This window comes from Mixophyes fleayi, chromosome 2 (genome assembly GCF_038048845.1).
Source record: "Mixophyes fleayi isolate aMixFle1 chromosome 2, aMixFle1.hap1, whole genome shotgun sequence".
Classification (NCBI taxonomy): Eukaryota; Metazoa; Chordata; class Amphibia; order Anura; family Limnodynastidae; genus Mixophyes; species Mixophyes fleayi.
In genome coordinates, this window is record NC_134403.1 from 98,670,960 (window position 1) to 98,695,254 (window position 24,295).

The 24,295-nt window shown below is 40.1% G+C and overlaps 1 protein-coding gene across 5 annotated transcripts in view; it reads right to left on the bottom strand.

The window, feature by feature from the left end:
- The window catches only part of DGKH (diacylglycerol kinase eta), a 157,285-nt gene that overhangs the window by 64,357 nt on the left and 68,633 nt on the right, over positions 1-24,295 (bottom strand). For all 5 annotated transcript variants that reach the window (XM_075199767.1, XM_075199766.1, XM_075199768.1 and 2 more), the window contains 2 exons: positions 19,517-19,627; positions 12,306-12,386 (listed from right to left, as the gene is read on the bottom strand). In XM_075199767.1, coding sequence (XP_075055868.1) covers positions 12,306-12,386; positions 19,517-19,627 — 192 coding nt within the window. The remainder of the gene's footprint in view (positions 1-12,305; positions 12,387-19,516; positions 19,628-24,295) is intronic.

Genomic DNA, 24,295 nt, shown 5'->3' on the forward strand with positions numbered 1-24,295 from the left:
CTTTCTACACCCAAATACTGCAAAGTGGACTGCGACATACTGAACCTTATAATGCAGGATGAGTATTTTTTGGGGAAGGAAGACAGACAAATTAAACAAAAAGGTGTACCAAATAAAAATGTTATGATTTATAAATAAGGGAAAATGAAGCAGTCACAGAACTTTGCTGTGTAAGAGGCTTGTGGCTCTCTGGGACTATTCTTATGAGGAAGTGATCGCACTGGTTAGGACTACCCATGGGTGTATTGTGAGCAGTGTGAGGCTGGAAACACACTAATGTTCTCAGCCAATTATCAGGCCAATCACCCGATAAACGACCGTTCAGCCCTATATTGCATCAGTGTGTACACGATGAACGATAGTTGTTCCAAAGCCCCATCAGTTCCTTTGATTGTTCAGCAGAACTATAAATCTCATTCAGCTATGGAACAACATCCTTCCCATCCTGCAGTGTGTATGCACTCACTATCAGGATCTCCATAGACTGTACAGAGTCACGATCTTTTCAGCCCACGGTTATGACAGATGAAGCGAACATATCTGAGGGTAAACCTATTAAACCATTTATAATGTGGACACATGAATCGGCAGGACTCCCCCCCTCCCCCCCCCCCCAGTCGTTAGTACACTCATTGTAGAGAACACATTGGTAGGAAAATTCTGTAGTGTGTACCCAACCTAAGGCAAGGTACACACGGAAGAATTTTCTGACTGATGTATTATCTCAAATGATTGAGCCTATGACTGAAAATCCGATCAGTCTGACGACTCATGCATACACACCGACACGATTTACCTTCAGATCTGTGCTCTTCATCTGGTCTTCTAGTCTTCAGAGAATAACAGTACAATATCCATTCATTATTGTCACACTGATTAAAACCACCTTGTTATAGCTGTCTACATGTCCTAACAAATTTCGTTAGCTTCTGTGACTCTGAAACAAAACATTCGGTCTCAGAATGAACAAATAAATTATTCCTTTTACAGCACTCTACATTTAGTCACCAGGACATTCATCGTTGGCATCGGCTGAAAAGAACACGACTCTGTAAACTCTATGGAAAGCGTCAGCATGAGTGCATACACGCTACGTGATCGGTCGGTGATTGGTCAGAAAATATTGAACAGCACGAGCAACCAAATGAAACTATGATCGGCACTTTGGGACAACTTTGGATCATCGTGTCACTATACACACTCACACGATATCTGACCAAATGGTTGGATGTTGGCTGATTCATGCTATCACCGATGTGTACCTAACATTAGATGGAGGACGGAGAATGGAGTCTGAAAAATGACATTGTTTAAACACAATGGCCTTTTACGTGGGTGCACACCCACTTTATGGTCTTTGCTTTACAAGGGGGTGGGGGGTGGGGATGTTCCATCCTTGCCTAGTTTGGCTTGTAGGCAAGTGCTAAGGAAAATGCACATTGTGGAGAAAATACAAAAGTCCCTTCCTACAAACACTTTAGGAACACCCTCTTGATTTTCTCATTAAAACACTGCTTGTTTTTGCGTCATTCATATCGGATTTTAACAAAAAGAAAAAACAAAAGCCATACACAATGAAGATAATGTGTAAATGTTTGCTTAAATAATTCTCTGTCAAAAACCTACACTCCCAATAAAGTCACATATCTTTGCTACTAGGCCACACCCCAAAGCAATTATGTTTTTAGGGTATTAAACTGCCTCAATAAGTCTTGACAGGAGGACTCTGTCATAGGAACGGCAATAAACTGAACACAAGTGCACTTATAAGCACTATTATAGTAGTGGATAAAGTCCTATAACTAGATTATTCTTATACACTCATTTCGCAATATTTACTTTAGATAAATGTAAAATGGTAATATACAAGAAATATAGGCTTGCAGTCCCTTTAATAATGGAGCGCACTGAGGGAAGCGGAGGAACAGTGGCAGTAATGAAGGCTGTAGCTGAGGTTATTTTGTACTTCTACACATAATCTATTGATTCCCTGCCTGTGAATTAGTACAATTCACCAGAATGTGAAACGGTCCGTGAAGACAAAACATGTCTAGTTAGCTTCTATCTCAGCAACAGAAAGACTAGCATGACGACATCACAACTCGGTGGTTATACATTTACTCTGAATGTGTATATACAGCGACTCTAATGTCATCACTGCAGTGTCCATTAAGACAATTCCACCCACGGAATGCCTGTGTACGGTCACAGAACACCTCAGTGACTTCTACTATCCATATAACGGAGTACCAAATGCAATAAATAAATAAATAAAATATATATATATTATATATATATATATATATATATATATATATATATATATATATATATATATATATATATATATATACACACACACACACACACACACACACACATATACATACACACACATACATATACACACACTATTCTAAAGTATACACAACATATCCCTAATGTAAAATATAAAATAAAAAACAGCTCTTGACCGTATAAAGACACAGGAATTCAATGTGACTAATATCTGTAATACATTTACTTGGGAGCATCTTAATCCTTATAGCACCAAGTTTTCATAATGAACACTGAAGTGGTGACATCTGAGTACTTATAAGTATCACACGTTTTACACATACATGTATCTAATGTTTGGGGGGAAGGGACCAACTAAAGTCACAGAACTATTGTATAACTGCCATATCCATTTGGGAAAAAAAAAAAAGACTTTACATTTAAGACTGTTCGGCGCTGTTAAAAATAACATTAAGTACAGTCATTAGCTGCAAAATTACAGTGCTGTATGGACTAGCAATGAAACTATAAAAGTCACTTTTGAACAAAGTGAAGAAACGGAAATAATACAATTAAGTGTGTTCTGCAATGTGAAAAGTAAGGAGCTCATTACAGCCATAACAGGAAGCAGATCATGTAAAAGTTAATTGAGATGCACTGAAACGTGGGTGGCATAACGGCTGAATATGTCTGCTCTGAAACATCATCAACTGGAAAAACTATTACACTAAACATGGAGAAACAGCAAAACACGTTTTGTTCTTAAAGGCCTTCCTTGATCCCCACAGACAGATGAAAACATAGCCGATGAGTGAGCGTAGATAGCCGTGTGACAATCAGATGATCAGAATGAAACGCTGCAGATAAGATATTGCAAATTGGATAGAAGGGGAAAAAAGGTATATAATAGACTCCCCAATATCCATAAATGAATATATACAAAGTTAGTTTCTTTTTTATAAAGTGCTGACATATTACACAGCGCTGTACATTCAGGAAATTCTGGTATAACAAAGTAAAATACAAAGACATGAAACATAAGGTAAAGAAGGCCTAGGCCAGATGAGCTTACAATCTGAGAGGTGTTGTGGCCACTTGATACGAAAGGCAGCAGAATAGCAGCTGTTGGTGGAAATTATTATTTCCACATTGCCTCCAACCTTGTTTTGTTGCCCCTCACTCATTCCTATATACAACAATCAACCACAACATTAAAACCCAAACCGAATATTGCGTATGTTCCCCTCGTGCCACCAAAACAGATCTAACACGTTAAGGAATTGACTCCACAAGACCTCTGTGGTGTCCATTGGTATCTGGCACAAAGAATTTGGAGGCTAAGTCAACACCTTGAACCCATGTCATGTTCCTCAAACCATTCCTGAATAATTTTTGCAGTGTAGCAGGGTGCAATATCTTGCTGAAAGAGGCCCCTGAGATCAGGGTAATACCGTTGCCATGAAGGGGTGTACTTCGCCATCAACAATGTTTAGGTAGGTGGTAGGTGTCAAAAGTAACATCCACATGAATGTCAGAATCCAAGGTTTCCCAGCAAATCATTGTCCAGAGCATCGCACTGCTTCTGCCGGCTTGCCCTCTTTCCATATGGCACCAGGATGCACTTACTTCCACAGGAAAACGTCACAAACGTACCCAGCCGTCCACATGATGTAAAAGAAAACGTGAGTCAGACCAGGCCACCTTCTTCCATTGGTCCATGGACCAGTTCTGCCGCTCACTTGTCCATTGTAAGCGCTGACTGCTCTGCGGTTATGCAGCCCCATACACAGCAAGCTGCAATGCACTGTGTGTCCCGACACCTTTCTATCATAGCCAGCATTAACTTTTCCAGCAATTTGTGCTACAGCTCTTCTGTGGGATTGGACCAGATGGGCTAACGTCCAGTTCCCACACACATCAATGAGCACTGGATGTGCTTCCTTGGACCACTTTTGGTAGGTACTAACCACTGCATAAAAAGCCAGGCTTTGCACAGATTCACTGCACTGGTTCTATTCAGAATAACAGTTGCCACGTTGAGCGGTTACATTTCTTATATATTGAATTGGATGGGACAGACGCTATGATGGACAGAGTAAATTAAAGGATAAGTTCACCTTTGCACCTTATTTATTTACAGAAATAAGCCATGAAATACCTTATTTTTAATTGAAGCCACTCCTCAACTGTTGGTTACACGTTCAAGGATCACCTCTATGTGAGGGGGATCATATGCAGTCCTTTCCATAATCCCAAGCCTCAACTCTGGGTCATCTGCCCATCATCATTTGACGATGCAGCAGTGTGCGGGCGGGGGGACACTTCAGAAACAGGTAATATTAGACACACACACTTATACTTTGTCATTTATTCAGCTATTTTACTTATACTGTATTGCTAGAATGTGTTTTTATAAAGTAATGACTGAGCGTGTTTGCTCTTTAAGAATGCATTAAATTAGGTCTGCACTTCCAATTGCGGCCTGATGCAGAGTTCAACGTACGCCAGTGTGCAAGCATTTGCACTGTGCAAGAGAACACAAATGCGCTAACACGCAAAGTTGCACTTATTGAAAACTTGCACATACTTACGATTGGGGAGGTGGAACGGGTGAGGGAAGGGACGGTCTAAGGTAGGCCGAGTACAGTACAGTACAGTACAGTACAGTAAAGTAGTATTCACGCATATGCAGCTGAGGCAGACAAACATGGAGACACATATAGGCCGGTTAGCCGCCTGCTATAGGGCAGGTACAAATACACACTACTAACAATCACCAGCACTAGCCAGCTGCTTCTGATTGGATGATTATGAACTCACCTCAGAAGTGGATATGCTCTTTCTTGATCGTGCATATATTCTAGGATTTTGTAGGCGTATTTTAAAAATAATGTGTATGCTACTTTCACTTCTCTGTCAAGAGTACTATTATCCACTGTATTATATAAAACCTAACAGTGATTGTGTTTCTTCAGTATAAAAACCAAAATGTTAAACTTGTCTAGTGCTAAGGACATTCTTGTGTGTAGGTGTACCTGGGTGTATGTATGCCTGACACAAGCTTGGGATAAACCTGGCAAATATATGCGGCAGGCAGAGAGCTGGACACAGCCTGAAACGCCTAGGACTCAGCATATGGGCAGAAATACTCTATTTTTTAGCTTAAATTACACCCGAATTGCTACAAACTAAGCATCATGCCCTTCTTCTCTAAAATATAATGTGCTTACAACTGGGAAAAGCCAAAAGCCAAAATGGAGAAGAAATCAAACACAACGAATTCAAACACGTCCTTGATATTTCAAGATATAACAAACTACATTTCAGACGTCTTTCAGGCTGTGGCCAACTCAATAACAGATCTTTTGTCTTCACAATAAATACTTAATGCAAAAAACTGTTTTTTTCTCATTAGCCAGGAGCCAAATGCATGTTTTATTACTGCTATCTTACTTTGTTTTCCAACAGACAGCTCAGCAGCCAGAACATAGAGGAGCCAATAAACTGCAATGTAATTCCAGCTTCACTAAGCAGCATACAACGTTTACCATTGTGAACAATGTGGAGCACAAGGTTGGATAATATGACATCATGGGAAGGATTCCCTGTATTCCCTACAACCATAGAGACCAACAGTACACAAATACAGTGTTGTGCATTCAGTGTAGACGTAAAACATATGCTGTTAATGTTCACACTGCAAATTATATGGTTGTCCATGTAGAAAATATTTAAGGCATGAAATACCTTTTATTATGTCCCATACCTAAGTGTCAACCGCGTTCAGTAACTTTTATTAGTCTCATCTAGCAATTCTGCTGGTATGACCAGATGCTGATCCCCACTTGTACACAAGTAATAAAAGCTTACAATAACCAGTATGCATTACAATGAAGGTGGTGGGGAAGAGAGTGATTGGTCATATCCAGGTCTCCACCCACAATTCATTAACGCAAGTTCATATTAAATCAGATGGCTCTTTGTGGATGTATGTGAAGAAGTTTTTACTAATTAACACAAAGGATATAAAAATATCTTGTGACAGATTTAAAAGATTCCCTGAAGCCCATTGACTGAAGAGTTGCAGGGATCTCTGCTCTATTACAAACTTTATTACTACGTATAAATCATACTTGCCAACTCTCCCGGAATGTCTGGGAGACTCCCGAAATTCGGATCGGTCTCACGGGAGAGCTGGCAAATCTCCTGCATCCCGCTACTGGCACCCCAAAATGACCCGGATTTGCGGTGAAACGCGTCATTTTGGCCCCGCCCCAGCAACAAACCACCATTTCCGTCGCGAGGGGCAGGGCCAAAATGACGCGTTTGGCCACGCCCCTCTCCCGGAAAGAGCTATGAGAAAGTAGGCAAGTATGCATATAAAATATTACATAAGTTGATAATCTGGCTTTGCTTTTCTTTCATAAAACTAGTTTTGCATAAAAAAGAAAAAAGAAATAGTCTGTATAAAAATAAAGTGAAAAAAATATATGGAAAGGTGGAATTATCCAATCACAGCGACATGCATACAATTCTGTGTTTGTCAAGTGGAAAGAGCATACAAATGTATGACGAGACCATAGCATACAGAACCTGTAAGGCAAACCAACCATTTGAATACTGATACAATTCTGGAAGTGGGCAAAAGGTTGTGTGAACCATTGATTACTGCACTTTCTATCAACATAATGGTACAGCCACTGTTCCCAGGCTCACTGCGGTGAGGATAATGACATGTTCATCCACTTTCATTAATAAACATGCAAAATAATCAATGCTAAGTAGTATTCTATTTGTGGATGGGCAGAATGCAGTCATTAAACAGACCATTATCATTATTGCTTTTAAATATGGGCTGCAACAATGAAGTACATATGCTGCATGATGAAATAGGTGCCTTAAGCACATTAATACCCCGTAGTCTTAATTCCAGGGACATGGTTTAAAATATAAGCACAAGCCGGCTATTTTACAATGCAGCGAAGTACACGTGGAGCAAATCATCACAGCCAGACACAGTAAGTGCTTAATACAGACACACAAGGCCAGAAGTACCAATAGAAGTACATACTGAAAACAAATGCAGACCAATAGGAGGCACAAATGATGGAAAGGTTCTCTGGAAAGATCATATACAACAGGTCTTTTAAACAAGTAAAGTTAGGTAAATAGAAATAAGAAGTAGTTCATTAAAAGGGAAAAAGCGGAATTTGTAAAACAAAATTGAGAGACTTCAAAAACTTGCATCATTTGGGCAGGTATGAGTCATAAAATAAAGCCATCCCCGCATAATAAATGTTCCATTAAACTTATTCATTTTGACTGTCTGTGAGCTACAAAAACTGTGCATTGCATCAACAAAGGCAGTTGTCATTGGACAGACTGATTCTCCTCTTTCCGCTTGGAAAAGGAGTCATTACATATTTAAGAACATAACTACACATTTCTGTACAACAGAACTGTAGAAGTCACAAGTCAATGTTATATTATACAGCCCCTTCAGCACACAATGATACCCATATCTATGTGCGTGTTGCCTTCAATGTATATTCTTTATAAAATCGATAGAAGATGTAACCATACAATGAACATCTTTCATTAATAGTAGCGAATATTTTCTTCAGGGATCCTCCTCCCTGCAGTGGACACTTAATGCTGTATTATAATGTAACACTACTAAATTATTATAAATTAAACAGTACAATTCATTTCATCATCAGTCATTTGCTTGGTGTGAAAGGACAGCATTTAAGAGAAGAAACAACGAAGGGGGGCAGCTTTATAAGAGCAGACTAGCTGCTGTGGTGACATATTACAGTATGAGGGAAACGCTAATCGCTTGTCACATTCTAGTGATTCAGCGTCTTCAGAGGGGCGTTTCCCTTCACTCTGTCACCAGCGATTCAGGTCTCATGACCTTTGTGCTTTTCTAGCTGGTAAAGAGCAGCATCCAAGATCTGGGTAACAGAGTTCTGTGACCTGTATAAAATCACTCAGCCTGTAGACATTAAAACTTCTCAATGACTTCAAATATCCTTATAATCTTACCCGCATATGAGTAAGTTATCTTTTAATACAATCTCTAATATTAAATATTTAAAAAAAGTCAAGGAAATATATTGACGATAGTGTGGCTGGGACTAATGTACAGCAAACAAGAAGTGCGTTTACAGAGAAGTGAATGGAGGTGTATGGGAAATGTAATATTGTGTCTGGATACTTACAGAACAGTGACTACCTCAATCTACAGTACGAGATGTATTATCCCCCTATATAGAGGACAGCTATGTCAAGTAGTCTCAATCTACAATTATTCTACCTAAACCTGTTTCCCTGATCCCCTCCAACAAAACCCTAATACATTATACCAACTTGGAAACAGTCACTGCTCAGTAACATCATTACTTCGGTTTAATGTTTTCTAGGAAACATGATAGGCGATCACAGCAGTGGTACAGTAATAATAACATAATGAAGTGCAGTTACAACCATTTTTATAGCTCTAGGAATTATCAGCCCAAATAGGGCGCTAGCTACTACAAGCATGTTTTATTTGGAGCTGGCATTGAAATGTAAACAGTACAAAGTACTGTATAACATCACACTGTCAAATTTCAGGTTTAATTAATTTGAATGTTTTTAAAGGGCCGTATGTAACCTGTTGCGCTAGGAACGTCATATTTGGTGACAAGGATGTAAGGAGTACACAAGTGAGGATATAATATAGAGAACTGTCTCAGTAATTTGTATCAAGGCACTTTATTAATATGTTGTATCTTTACTATTGTATAGATTAAGCAAAGGCTATTGACACCATACATTAGTAGGTCCTGTTAATCTAAGGATTTATAATCTGTGGTGTTGCAGCTCCAGAAAGATCACCTCCCAAAATGTACTTCTCACGATTTGATGGGAATCTGGCATCACTATGTGCCATTACCATTTCTATGGTTGGATGGTCTGTCCCAGTCAGAGTTCCCGCTTGCCTTATAACACGGCTGTCACTGGCAGTCCTGCTCAAAATATGTTCAGGTGTTAAGTACAGCAAAGTGCAATCATCACTTTCTGCATTTAAATATGAAGAATCAGTCATCAAATGGTCCTTCTGACAGCTTGATCTTGTTTTTAAGGGGATCAAGCTGCTTAAATGCACTGATCTCTTGGCAGCCAAAATGTTTAAATGTAACTAAGAACACCCCACATTGCTCCAATAGCAGAAATGTTTGTTATCAGAGATTTTTACCTACAGAAATGATCGAGAATTTCCGTCATCACAGAACTGTCTTTTCTCTTATGGAAGATAATTAATCACCTTGTCCAAAGGTGCAAATTACTACTAAAACTATAGCAACCAATCATTTATTTTCTTCTGCAGATTCATTTTCACTAGACAAATAACAGCTAAGAGCTGATTGGCTGCGGAGGTTTCAGTGCAGATATGCACCTTTGGGCAATGTTAGTATTATATAAAATGAGAGACATAAGAACAAATGTTTCTTACATTTTTCTTCTTTACGTTTCATTAGAAAAAGTTTTTTGTCCAAGTTAAAGTGTTATAAATTGATAACACCATGCAGAATAAAATGATAGTTTTATTTAAATTCTATACGGCAAACAGAAAAATTGCATTTTTTTTTATATAGCCTGTTAATGCTCCACTGCACAATGTGCATAAAGCTCAGTGGACGATCAGTACGTCCCCTCCAGCTATGCAGACTGTAGTGAGATCACAGCTTGCAAGCAAACATGAAAAAAAACCAACATAAAACAAAACACCATTTCGGCAGCCTTACATGTATCCGTTGCCTTTAGTTGAAGGCTTTCCCATGAGTATTTGTTTACTTCTCTTTAACAAACAAAATAAATCTCTAAAATCATTCCAACTGATGTCCTGAGACTCTAGTTTCTTACCCAATCTGTTCAGAGCCAAAAATATCTCATCTGCCATCACAAAGTAACATATGCAGCGTGGCATCTACACCACTGAACTGGCAGAGCGGGAGTTTACAAGTCCATCTGTTTTCAGAAAACAAATTGAAGTCGCCAAAAACAACAGTTTGTATAAAACACAGTAAACCTTTAGCTATGAACTAACATGTTAGCAAAGTATCTATGTATAGCATGAGCGGACTGGTATGGTTCTAATCAGCGGTTATAACATTGTCACACAAGGAGTGACTGCTAAGGAACATGTTAGAAGAGAAGCTACAACCATTTTTAATCCTAGTTTTGGACCACAGGTTTTACTTCAGTTCTTCCAGATTAATCATCAGATATGGAATAATCAAGCAAGGAAGAAACAGAAGCCAATCCAATAAGCTTCAACTGGTTGCTGCAGTTATACAAAGTCCTCCTGGGTGATGAGCCCTGGAAAATGGACTGTTACAGAAAGAGGCAGTGATGGGTACATCGAGACATGCGTTTAACTTCTACTTAGATGGGATGGAAAACACAGAAACAAAACCCTCTATATACAATGTATGTACACAAGTGGAAACTTCTAACCAGAGTGCTGGGATTTGGGGTCATTTTCTCTATATTTCAGTAGATTTTTCTCAAGTCGCTCTAAACTGGAGAGAGGAGAGAGACCCCTTACCCTGCAGACACTTGTCTATCACTAGCCCTGTCATTCTCCTTCTCTTTATCTGGTTGAGCAGTGTTCCTCAGGCACTGCGGGGAGATGCACTTAGCAATCAGGACTAAAAGAAACAATTCAATTGCTTTCTTCTGGTTTTCAGTAACTTCTCGAGCCCCTCCCCCACTGGCTGAACGTGCAGCCTCCACACATCGCTGGAGGTGCTTTGCACAAGGATGACTAGTGATGTCACTATAGTGGCATGGATGAGGTATGCCATAATACGGCTAGAGCGACAAGATTGACAGGTTGTTCATACAGTCTTGTTTATTTCTTCTCTGCTTTATTCCTTTTATCTATTTTATTTATTACAGTCTAAGATTATTACATCGCCCACAACACTAGAAGTCCCCTCAGAGTTGAGTGACCTATATAAAAACACTTTGCATGCTGCATAGATCTCCTTCTCCAGGTCTCTATCACAGAAGCATAAGAACAGTGGGTGTATCAGGAAGTTATATATGATGTCCCCTTTCCTCTTCCCTGCTAGTTGTAAAATAGGAATATAGAAAGATACGAGACGTCACATCGGAGTTCTGTGATCTACGTAAAAGGCACTAGTCCAATGGTCACATAGTCATGGAGCTCAATGTGACTTCTAATATCTTATATTTTAGGGGACAGATAATAACCAATTATATTTATCAACCATAATCCGTGGGCTGTAAAGTCAGAGCTCGCCAAATTAAAATTATTCTGCATGTTAACTCCTTCACTGCACACCTCCTAAAATGGTCCTCATATCCAAGTGGGACTTGCCAATAGGTACAGTCGTTGCGTTCTCTCTCTTAAGCAGCAGTGATATATGTATGGATAGATTTACAAAGAACATGAAACAACTTCTATTAACAGCAGCCAACTACATCCGTCCTCTAAGCCAACAGCGCACTTTGCTCTTCATGCTACAAGATGTTAATTACAATATGACATTGCAAACGCAATTATCAACACAACGGCATTAATAATGGAACTACATAAAAATGAGTCAAGTAACATTAGACGGGGAAGTGTGTTACCTACAGATGAACAGAATACTACATGTGCAAAAGCCGCCTCTTGCAAAAAGAGAACCCCAAACATTTAATGTTTCATGTGCTCAATTTGCAACACATCCTCCTCCTCCACCACACATCACTTCATCTTCATCTTTGTTTTTACCATTTCTAAAAATAGCTTTGTTTCCCAAACACATCTAAAATCCATTTCTAACTTCTAATGTTCTTATAAATCTACAGCACAGGATTCATTCTAACCTAAATATACGAGAAGTACAAAAGATAATCTTTTTGCATTCTATATTAGCTTTGCAGCAGCTGTTAGGGCCAAGTCCTTTTACATTAGACTGGGTGAAGGCCTGTAGTTGACAGTCAAACATTTTAGAGTTGCATCTTACCGTGAAGCTGTTGTTGACATTTTTTGTACTCGACTCTGCTACGCTGGCATCCGACAGGTCAACCTCGTCAAATATTAGAGACTAAGGAAAGACAGAAAAAAGCAGTGTTAGGTTTGTCATGTGATCAACGCTTTTATCACAATCCTTATGCTGGCCTCATGGTGCAAAATCAGGCAACTGGCATAATTCTGCCATATATGTGGCAGCAGATAGAGAATGATTGAGAATGCGCTATAGAGATCAGAAGGATCCTTATTGGGCATGTTGGTAAATGCAGTTAGAATAGAACTGCTATTAGTACATGTGTGTGGTCCACTACAGACCCAAAGAATAAGTAGGAAGTAATCTGACCATTCAGAACGAATCTCCTCCAAATTGTTTAAAAATTGGATGGCGGAACAGGAGAGGGATCCTGGCCCGTACGTCATTTACTGTGCATTGGTATATACCCTCCTTATATTTATGAAAAACGGCTTGGTTTTCCACAGCCTCCTAAGAAAGGAGTTCGGTATGTAAATGCTACTCTGCACAGAAATGTGTAACTCTGTTTGCAGCCTTTGTATAGTAGAGCTACTAGGTCAAAGAGATACAGGTAGGGGAAATATGTGTGACAAAATAATATAATAATATAAATGAAATAAAGTAAAGAGTCTGATTTAACTTACATATTTTGAAGTGGTTTAAAAAAGCATCTTTTCTACAGCAAGCAGCAGGATTGACAGGGTGTGTCTGCAATCAAACAGAACACCTGCAAAGAACACCCTTTTAAAGTTAAGGTGGGAGTGTTATCTATCCATTAAGTCTGTGGGAGGAGTTCAAACTAATTAAACCTGTCTTTCTTTTATGCAATGTGACCGATGACGGACAGTGGCCGGTGTCTAGGGAGCTGGTCTCTATTATTTTACCTAAAAGAACAGTACCAATTCACTGTGTTGATTCCTTATTCAAAAATATACTTCTACTGTAATTAAGAGATGGAATTATATATTTCCTCACTATCTACACACACCATTTATTACAAGTTTGTGAACAATAAATATTATTAAAGCTGCTAATTCACATTGATTTAATTCACCTGAATGGGAAGACGACGCTTGAATTTTATGGTGTTTTCGAGTCACCCTCGACTCTACACTTTCGTTTCCAGAATATTCCCTAGTTCTGTCTCCTCCACCTTTTGAAAGGTGGACAGAATGTGCCCTTTTCTTACCGAACATGGTACCAAAACTTCCATTGTCTCATTATCTTCTGCCTTGACTACTGCAACCTCCTGCTATCTGGCATTCCCCTCACCCATTTATCTCTGCTTCACTCCATCCTAAATGCTGCAGCAAGACTAATCTTCGTCTCTCACTGCTCCACATCTGCTGCACCACTTTGCAAATCCCTACACTGACTCCGTGTCCAATTCAAAATGCTCAACCTTACCTACAAAGCCCTCAACACCCCTTTTACATCTCAAACCTCATGAAAAAAACTCTCCCTCTCACAGCTACCTCTGACCTGCGCCTTGTCTCTGGTAACCACCTCTCACTCCCGCCTACAAGACTTCTCCCGTGTTACTACTCACTTATGAATTTACCTACCATGCCCGATCACACTTTCCCACAGCCTTCAAATCATTAGATGCTCTGTGAAAACCCATCTGTTTATTAGAGCTCATCTTATCCCTGATGATACAACTCACACTAATGTACCCACCCTCACAACTGTCCCAATATCAACTCCAAGCAACATGAACCAATCTTGGTTCAGCTGTGCCCACTTCCACTTAGAATGTAAGCTCTCTCATGAGAAGGGCCCTCCCTACCCTTTATTTTGATGTCTGCATTATTTTGCCCCTACTGTATGGCACTGTGTAGTACTGTGGCGCTTTACAAATTTAAGATATCATTATTATCATCAACAACCACCACCAGGGTACACGGTGGGTGTAAATAAAGACATCTGATCCTCTGCACTGTGCTAGAACAGAATTAATAATGTATTTGGTGAGCACAGAGGATCAAATGGCTTTTTGTTTACATAATTTTGTGACCAAACCCTTACTGTAGCTCCCCTCCTTAACCAACTTGTGTCAGATAATTCCCTCGGTGTCCAACAGCTGCTATTGCATGGGGTGGATTTGCTTTTAAAAGCCGTTTGCAGGTAAGCCTCAATACAGTTACAAAGCATAGCAATGATCCTGTTAAAGTTTAGATTAAATTCACGTTTGCATTTAGTGTAGGACTGGCCAGAAAGGGAAGACTTTGGAGTAAGTTGGTCAGCTTAACATGTACTGCAATATGTGGAGCGAACATTCTTTAAACAAAGTACAGCTTGATGTAGCTAGAATAGCAATAATATTTTTTGGGTGATTGTGTGAACAAAAACATATTTGATCCTCTAAGTGGTCACATCCCTCTTGCACCAAAGTGTTCAGTTCTTTACATTCATTAAATACCTTGTGTAGGGCGCAGTCTTTGTATGGTTTATACATATTTACAGGTCTTCACAACTATAACTGAAATTAGATGGTTTGAAAAGTAACACCTTCAAATTGGTAATTCTCTATTGGTAGTTGCTATGTAGGTTCAATAATCCACAGAACCCCAATGAGAGAACAACACTAACTGCAACTTAATGATAAATCCTGTAACCCAAAGGGCAATACCAGTATTTGGGAAATTTAAAACGCATTAATGACAAACATTAACATTAATGGGATCACGCTCATTTGTTAGCGATTGAGAGGGGAGCATGTACTCCATTACACTTTAATATTCGCAAAGTTGCAGGGCTGAGTTTTTAGTTTTAAGTCAATGTAAGACCAAGGGTTCCAGTAAAAAGAGGTCTCAGACACTTCGATCCAAGATCATTCCCACTCCCAGATAGGGTATGATACAAATACTGATAAAGTATGAAATAAAGGTTGTATGACACGCATAAAGCATCATATGATGTCTATGTACTTAGTATACCCACCATCTGTGCCAGGGAGATACAATGCTAGTAGTAGCAGGTATTTAACAGATTACGACAAAAGGACACATGTAGAGTCCTCATTATGCCCACAACTACTGCATGTCTAATGAAAGGTAATCATTTATAACCCAACTTCCCAAGGCAGCCATATTCCTGCCCGAGTGAAATATGGAGGAGTTATAAAGGGGGCTGGAATGGTGCAGAAGTAACGCCTAGCGGTTCCAAACCCCAAGTGCTGTACTCATACATGGAAACATTGAATATGGTTTGTAATGCAAAACACAAAAATCTGAAGTCTAAATCCACTTCCATTTACTTAAAACCAGAATGTCTGTGGAATACAGTCTATAGTAACACATATAAAAACAACTTGGCAAAAAGTATTGGGTAGAGCCTGGAATAGAAATGCCATGTTCCCTTGGAAGGGGGCAGGAACGCCAGGAGCCTCAGACCAGTGCGATTTAATTATCTGAGACAGTGACTGAAACATTTAGGATAATTCCTAATTGTTTTAGTTCTGCTGATTATTTAGAAAATGTACTTTTAGCAAGTGTTAATTGACCAATTTAAAATGCTTCTCTAATCCAAAAGGATATTATGACAGAGCTAGTGGGTTTGTATGGTACCACACTGCAGCTCAATATTTACATTTTCAAGGATTACACCCTCTGCATAGACACATAGTAAAAGCCTGTTTAAACTACCTTATTTGGTTTAATATTGGAAAACAGTTAAACTGAAATTCAGCTCTACAGTGCTCTTTGACGTCAAACAGGGAGAATAAAAATAGTGTGGGTTTCTGCCTCAAATAAAAAACACTATGTCCCTGTACTGTGTGTGGTAATCTGGAATTGTGCTGCCAAAATAACATTTCCCATAGGAGTTGCAGAAAAAGATACTAAAATAAGAAATGCTGAAAAAATGTGTGGCTTCTCCATGTCTCCCAGCGCTGGGACCAATCTGACCTGGAATGCTCAGAGTATATTTGTAACCACAGCATTCTACAGGATAAATCATATCACATTGTACAACATTTACCATAGCTTGGGGGAGATCATGTCACACATGAGCGGTGTTTTACCATCTATCAAAATAGAAAGTGTCAATGCCATACAATATAAAGAGAGAACCTGTCACTTTAACACTGTTTTGGAGAAGCTAAAAGAGATACCCCTGCAAAACAAAGTACTTGGACTCTTGTTAAAGGGGTTTCCCACTTGATATCTGAACGTATTTATTACCTGCCTTCGCTATAGCTGTACTGTGTTGACAAGTCCCAACTACTGCTAGCCCTAGACACAAAATCTGGGCTGTTATTTTAGCAGTACATACAGAGCAGAAGATGTACCCAGGAGGAATTGCCAATCATGAAACACATACTGGCCGCAGTGTACCTTAAGCTGTATGGGGATAATTACTGAACGCACCAAGCAATAATAAAACTAGAACTAAATAATGCAGTGGAAGCGCAGTACAGAGTATTATTACAGTATAATCTAGTGGAAGCGCAGTACAAATGTTATTACAGTATAACTATCATTTATTTATTATAGCGCCAGCAGACTCCATAGCGCTTTACAATTGGGAACGAACAGTAATAAAACAATACTGCGTAATACATACAGACAGAGGTAAAAGGGTCCTGTTTGCAAGCTTACAATCTATGGATGCAGTGGAAGTGCAGCGTGCTATTACAGTATAATGCAGGGCAGCGTGCTATTACAGTACAATGCAGGGCAGCGTGCTATTACAGTACAATGCAGTGCAGCGTGCTATTACAGTACAATGCAGTGCAGCGTGCTATTACAGTATAATGCAGGGCAGCGTGCTATTACAGTATAATGCAGTGCAGCGTGCTATTACAGTATAATGCAGTGAGAGGCAATAGGCGGCCCCAGTGCAGGATTATGAGCCTTCCTCCCAGCTGCTTACTGCTTTATTGCCAAATTAGTATGTTACAGCTTGTAACACTTGTTTAAAATGTCTGCCCATCTGTTATTACAGATAGAGGTCTCTTTCTTTGATTAAAGGTACGGTTTTAACTTACTACAGAGTTTAAGGGCAATGTACGGCCTGTTTGAAGGTCAGAGGGCCGCACTTTGTGTGAAGGGCATCAGGTTGCCGATCACTGCAGTAGTGCGACTATTAAGGTATAATTTCAAATAAATTATTAAGGAAAAAAAATATTTTATAGAAACGTACTAGAAAGAAAAATAAATAAATATGTAAAGATATAACTTGTGGCCCTTACTACTTTGTGGTGGGTTAGGTTAAACTATGTGCTGATCATTCCCTTTGTATACCGGGCTGTACCATTAAGTGACAGTTGCTAAGTGTTATTCTCTCACCGGAGTGCTGTGAATTATTGTACCAAAATAGCAGTTTCCAGGAAAATTAATTTCCAGGCAAATCTCAGACTCTATACAACGCACTTACAATGCAGATTTAAATAGAAGCTAGACCAGGCCACGTTTCGTCTTTGCTATGTGTTCGTTATACAGTGGCCATTTAAAAAAACAAAAAACAAACAGGTTCCATGATTCTTCTAATAGTAACAGAGACCCAATTACAGCAATCCCATAGTTGTCAGGTTTATCAGCTGGTGTTTCCTGGTATAGAAATAACAAACACGTATACTATAAAGTATGGCAGAGCTATGAGGCCGAGATATTTAGACTGATCTCATTTTTCAATTTTTGCATTGTTTTTATCAGCCGGACAGAAGGGGGCGGCTGGAGACAGATCTTCCTTACAGCTCCTGTGCCTTCTGCACCCTGATTTCCTGCTACGTATGCGGAAGCACAGGTTTCTCTATGCCCAGTATACACTTTGTATAGAGCTTGGCTGTCCAGGAACTGAAAGACCGGGTTACCATATTGGAATCCAAACCTGTCTTTCATGGCTGCCATAAATGGCCCATCTGCTGTGTATGACAATGTGTGGATGGGTGGGAATGGATTACATTAGTTGGGGAGAGTGTCTAACACTCTCTCTATTTATTGAAAATTCAATCTAACCCCCATTTTAAGCTAATAAAGTATAAGTACATACATTTTAGAATATTTGCACTGAAAGACCTCCTCCTATATTGGTGCTAACCCCAAATACAGGCAGAAGTATTTTACCTTCTATCAGACACATATATAAGGGGGATCTCGAGGGAGGAGCAAATCTACCTGCTGTGTATAAAGTAATGTACAGACATACAGAAGTCATACAAATGTAATTATAGTAAGTATAGAGCAGAAAAGTCAAAAATATTTAAAATTTACTGCACAACACAAATACAAATTGAGGTCAGTTTCCCTTTAATAAATATAGCGCCAGCATTTACTAAACACGAGAACACATTTTAAGGGGCTTAACAGACATTCAAAATACTGCCCCACAGAGAACCATGTTATTCAGCTGCTCTATCTTACACAGCTCCCAAGTGCTGAATCAGTGCAGTATTTGTTTACAGACTTAAAAGTGCAAAAAAGCCACCATTTAACCTCAACGCCAATGGTACCCTTTAATCACAACCATTTATATGTTATATATAAACGTATCTTCAAAGCGGACAGAGAAATATCCCAAAACAGACACACAAGTGTACACCAAAAGGAGTAGTGACTGAGGATGCGTTTTACCATAGCATTTGTTTGCTTAGGGGGTGACAAACACTGGTACAATTTCAATGTCATGCCCACTCATTTATATGCTAGAGGCCAGAGTAATAAGCCTATGAAGAAAACAAAAATTGCAAGTCTAGACAAACCAGATAAATACAAACCAAATCAAGTATATAGTTATCACTAGTAACATTATAAAGGCAATACCTATATTTGTTTATTTTTACGCAGCTTTGCCGTACTTCTGTACCTGGACACATGCCGACTGGCTGTCTGCCCAGTATTTTATGAAAATTCACTGCTTTTGAATACGATGATGATGACAATGATGAACTTATTTAGCAGACTTCAAATTGTGACTGCAGAATAATATTGAAGTGATTTTTCTACTGTTTTCTATACTATGGTCTTTAAATTAATCTGACAAATTGGAGAGGAGGAAACGTAGGGGACCTGCTAGTGTCAGGTTATTAAAATAGAGCTTGAGTTTCCAATACTGTGATATAAGTAAACATTCTCCTGCGAAAAAAGATGCTGAAATTTAACTGTAAAAAAAGTAATGGCATTGTACAGCCAAGTTCTAACCATGTAAACACTGCTTATTGGAAAAGAACGAAATGTCAATTCTCTTACCTTTGAATCCTTGGCATAATAAAGGGTTCTGCCCCGGAGCTTAAAATAGCGTTTTTTCCATCTTTGAAATGAACTGGTTTGCTTCAGTAATAATCCTTCTTTGATACTTGTCTGGAAAGTAAACAGAAAAAAAACACAATTGTCAAAAAGGAATTAACACATTCTTCTTATCCCTCCAGTGTCTGACTGGACAGCAGCGCATTACAGCACTCTACACTACAAAGCTTTCCAACTATTGCATATAGAAGAGTGTACATACAGATCGACTAGTTATGATTTAAAGTTCTATTCCTGCATTCCAGGATCTATAAAAATGATTTACTTCATAATAAAAAATAAAAAAAAATGAAAAGCCTAGTTTAAAACGGTTAGTCTTGCTGATAAATGACAGCTTGCCAGGATGACTGGGTCACATGGACATAGAATGCTGCGCTTTTCTCAGCAGGAAACCAAAGTCTTCTGAAGAGTGGATACGTTGAGAAATGCTCAGTCGGCATAACATGGACAACACTGGCATTCTGCATGCAGTGCTTTGACAGAATCACTGTGGTGTGACAGGGGAACGGTGCTACTTATACACTTCCATTTTCCGCTGAGTGAGCATATCTCGGTATTCTTTTAGAGTGCTGCAGTTTCTGTGAGAAAAGTATGGCATTCTAAATTCCAGTGTGATTTGGGCTTTTATTTATCAAGTGGTCAAAACTTAATAGAGCAACAAGGTCTACCTAGATCCTACACTATTTCAAACAGATTGCACATGGAGTGAGATCAGAAATGAATGCAGGTAGCAAAGAGATTATTGATTAGTATGTTTTGTTGTGCGATTTCTGAAAACCTAAAAGATACGTGATGTGAAATAGCTATTCGTCAAATTTTTTTTATACTATATATTTTACAAGAATTAACTTCAGATCTGTAATCTTCATTTGTCACAACCTTCAGCTGAAAAGATTGCGACTCTGCACACTCCATAGAGATCTATGGACACTGCTAGTCATGAATGCATACACACTGTAGAATTAGAATGACATTGTTTCATCGTTGAAATGAGATTTTTGGTCAGGTTAAAAATTCAAACAATACGATGAGCTTTGGAATGATAATCCTTCATCGTTGGAGCGTACATTGGAGCGTATACACTAATGTGATATCAGACCGAATGGTCGTTTATCATGCGATTGGCACAATAGTTGGCTGAAAACCCTTTGGTGTGTACACAGCCTTATTGAGACTCATTAAACTAATCAACTTGTTCTCAGTAAGGAGGTGAAGGATCAAACAAACAAAAAATGAAAAGAAGTAACAATGCAAAAAATAAAACTCCTACTTCTTACTATTCTAACAGTAGAGGCCCCCAAACGTGTATATCCAGTTTACCAACTGCAAAACCGGTATATCATTATTTATATAGCGCCACTAATTCCGCAGCGCTGTACAGAGAACTCATTCACATCAGTCCCTGCTCCATTGGAGCTTACAGTCTAAATTCAATATGAAAGAGAGTGACAAACTAGGGTCAATTTTGATAGCAGCCAATTAACCTACTAGTATGTTTTTGGAGTGTGGGAGGAAACCGGAGCACCCGGAGGAAACCCACGCAAACACGGGGAAAACATACAAACTCCACACAGATAAGGCCATGGTTGGCAATTGAACTCATAACCCCAGCGCTGTGAGGCAGAAGTGCTAACCACTTAGCCACAGTGCTGGTTGAACTGCAAGGTAGGAGCATCTGAACGACGTCATAGTTCTACCAGTCAGCTACTAAATGACGATTAGAGTGCGAGAGCTGTTGATGGACACAGGAGTCTCTCTGGAACCATTATCTTCTTGCGAATCACCGCTCCCACTGTTGTGGTCCAGTGTTCCCGAGGCAGTGATATGGAGGGGTTTAGGAGTGCCAGCCACCTACAGCATTGAATGGATACTAATTCTGCAATTAGCTCACTGGGTGGGTGTATGTGTACACGCACACACGCACACACACTCTATAACTGAGCACTTTGTTGCAGGTCAGTACAGAGCTGAAAAAAATAAAGATTAATGATGGTGAACATTAATTATGAAGCACAATTTGCAACAGCCATTACTGGATACTCTAACATACATAATGGATATTTTCGCCTGAAATTTTGCATCTAAAATGCCTCTCTAGGGAAGAACATGGATAAAGTTTGAATGAATCATTGCCTCAGCACAAGTGCTTATTATTTTGTTGGTTCCTACACATAATGTGATTTAAAAAATCTTAATAGAGAAAGCATCATTTGTCAAGATCTGTACCTCATTATATGACAGAAAAACGCTGTACTGTAAAATGCCAGTGAGACAGACTCCAAGCCTCTCACAAACAATTGCTTTTTAATCTTCGCTTCATTGGAACATCTGGTATTATATAGATCATTGATCGCTATGGTACGAGCATGGTATATACACGTAATAAGAGCAGGATGTACCAGACAGCAGCATGTTCTATTATTGGTGTCTCCTGCTCTTCAGCGAGTACACAGGATGGGGTTACCAGAAAGAGCAATGAACTTTACAACAACAAGCGTGCAATGAACAAGACATTCTGCACCTGAGTTAAAACGCTGGATAGGATGTTGGAAGAGAAGGTCTGAGTCAAGAATCAGCCACAGAAATTGAGCATCGCAAATATGTGTAATGATTGTGCTGCAGAGGATTCTGATGATCTCGCTCGACGTGGGTAGAATTGAGCTTTATATATTCAGAGTAAAAGAAAAATGAATGAATATAAATAAAAGTGTGTTCTAGAAATAGGTAACTAAAGCAAAGCCTGATTTAGCGTTTATATAGGTTTTTAGTCACACAAGTTTCTGGCTATGAAAAATGGCCGTTTGTACTGAGTAACTTTTGAATACTATGTTGCCTTGATCAGTGCCTAGTGTAACTATGACTGTTTATTTATCACATAATGCTGCATTCTACAACTGTGGGTAAAGAGCGTCTGCAGACTGAAATCCTTCAAGAACGAGATAATACCATCCCTTTATTATTGGGGAAAGGCCTGCAACAGCAGCCTGAACAGCACTTCTGAGCCACCTCTTACACTGTTCTCTCTGAAAGTTTCCCAGAAATGCACTTCCATGAGATAACAGACAATTAATGCAGAAACAAGTCTGATCAATGCATATTGTTTTATACAGCAAAAGCAGGGCCGGACTGGCCATCTGGCACTTCTGGCATTTGCCAGAAGGGCCGATGGCTGTATGGGCCGGTCCGGTCCCTGCTCTTCATGTCCCGCAGCTTTTTCTTTTCTTTTTTTTAACTTTTGCGTGGCTGCGCGATGTGACGTCATGACGTCACGCAGCCGCCTAGGAGCCGTCAGTCTGTTGAGCTCGCGGGGTTCTTGAGGCGAGTTGGTGTGTCCGGGGGATAATGACAGGTACTGCAAGGGAGGGGAATGAGTAAAAATACACAGAGGAAGTGATTGACAATGGCTGCAGGGAGAAGTGAGGGATGTGTGACAATGGCTGCAGGGGGAAGGGGGAGGGTGCGACAATGGCTGCAGGGGGAAGGGGGAGGGTGCGTGTGACAATGGCTGCAGGGGGAAGGGGAGGGTGTGACAATGGCTGAAGGGGGAAGTGACAATGTCTACAGGGGGAGGGGCGTGTGTGACAATGGCTGCAGGGGGAAGGGGGGTGTGACAATGGCTGCAGGGGGAAGGGGGGTGTGACAATGGCTGCAGGGGGAAGGGGGGTGTGACAATGGCTGCAGGGGGAAGGGGGGGTGGGACAATGGCTGCAGGGGGAAGAGGGAGGGTGCGTGTGACAATGGCTGCAGGGGGAAGGGGAGGGTGTGACAATGGCTGCAGGGGGAAGGGGGGGTGTGACAATGGCTGCAGGGAGAAGTGGGGGATGTGTGACAATGGCTGCAGGGGGAAGGGGGAGGGTGCGTGTGACAATGGCTGCAGGGGGAAGGGGAGGGTGTGACAATGGCTGAAGGGGGAAGTGACAATGTCTACAGGGGGGAGGGGCGTGTGTGACAATGGCGGAAGGGGGGTGTGACAATGGCTGCAGGGGGAAGGGGGGTGTGACAATGGCTGCAGGGGGAAGGGGGGGTGGGACAATGGCTGCAGGGGGAAGGGGGGTGTGAATGGCTGCAGGGGGAAGGGGGGGTGTGACAATGGCTGCAGGGGGAAGGGGGGGGTGACAATGGCTGCAGGGGGAAGGGGGGGGTGACAATGGCTGCAGGGGGAAGGGGGGGTGTGACAATGTCTGTATGGGGGGCTATGGCTGTAGGAGGGGGAAAATAAAAAATGGCTAATGTGTGTGGGGGACAGTATATGACTATAATGTGTGTGGGGGACAGTATATGACTATAATGTGTGTGGGGGGACAGTATATGACTGTAATGTGTGTGGGGGACAGTATATGACTAATGTGTGCTATTAAGTGAATGTGGGGCTGTTTGGGGAAAATTGGGTATATTTATTAAATGAAATGATAAATTATTTAATGCCTGAGAAGGTTGTGGGAAATGTTTATTTTTATTAAATATAAATGCTATTTAATTTCTTGCTGGGGTTGTTTGCAGGGAGGGAAAGTGGTTTATTTATTAAATGGGAATACTATTAATTTAATGTTGGGGCTGGTTGTAGGAAAATAGGTCTATTTATTAAATTTATATACTATTTAATGTCAGGGCTAGTTGGAGGGAAATAGATGTATTTCTCATATGTGAATACTATCATTTTAATGTTGGGGCTGGAGTAAGGCCTAATTTTAAAACATGGGTGTTATATTGATTTAACACCGC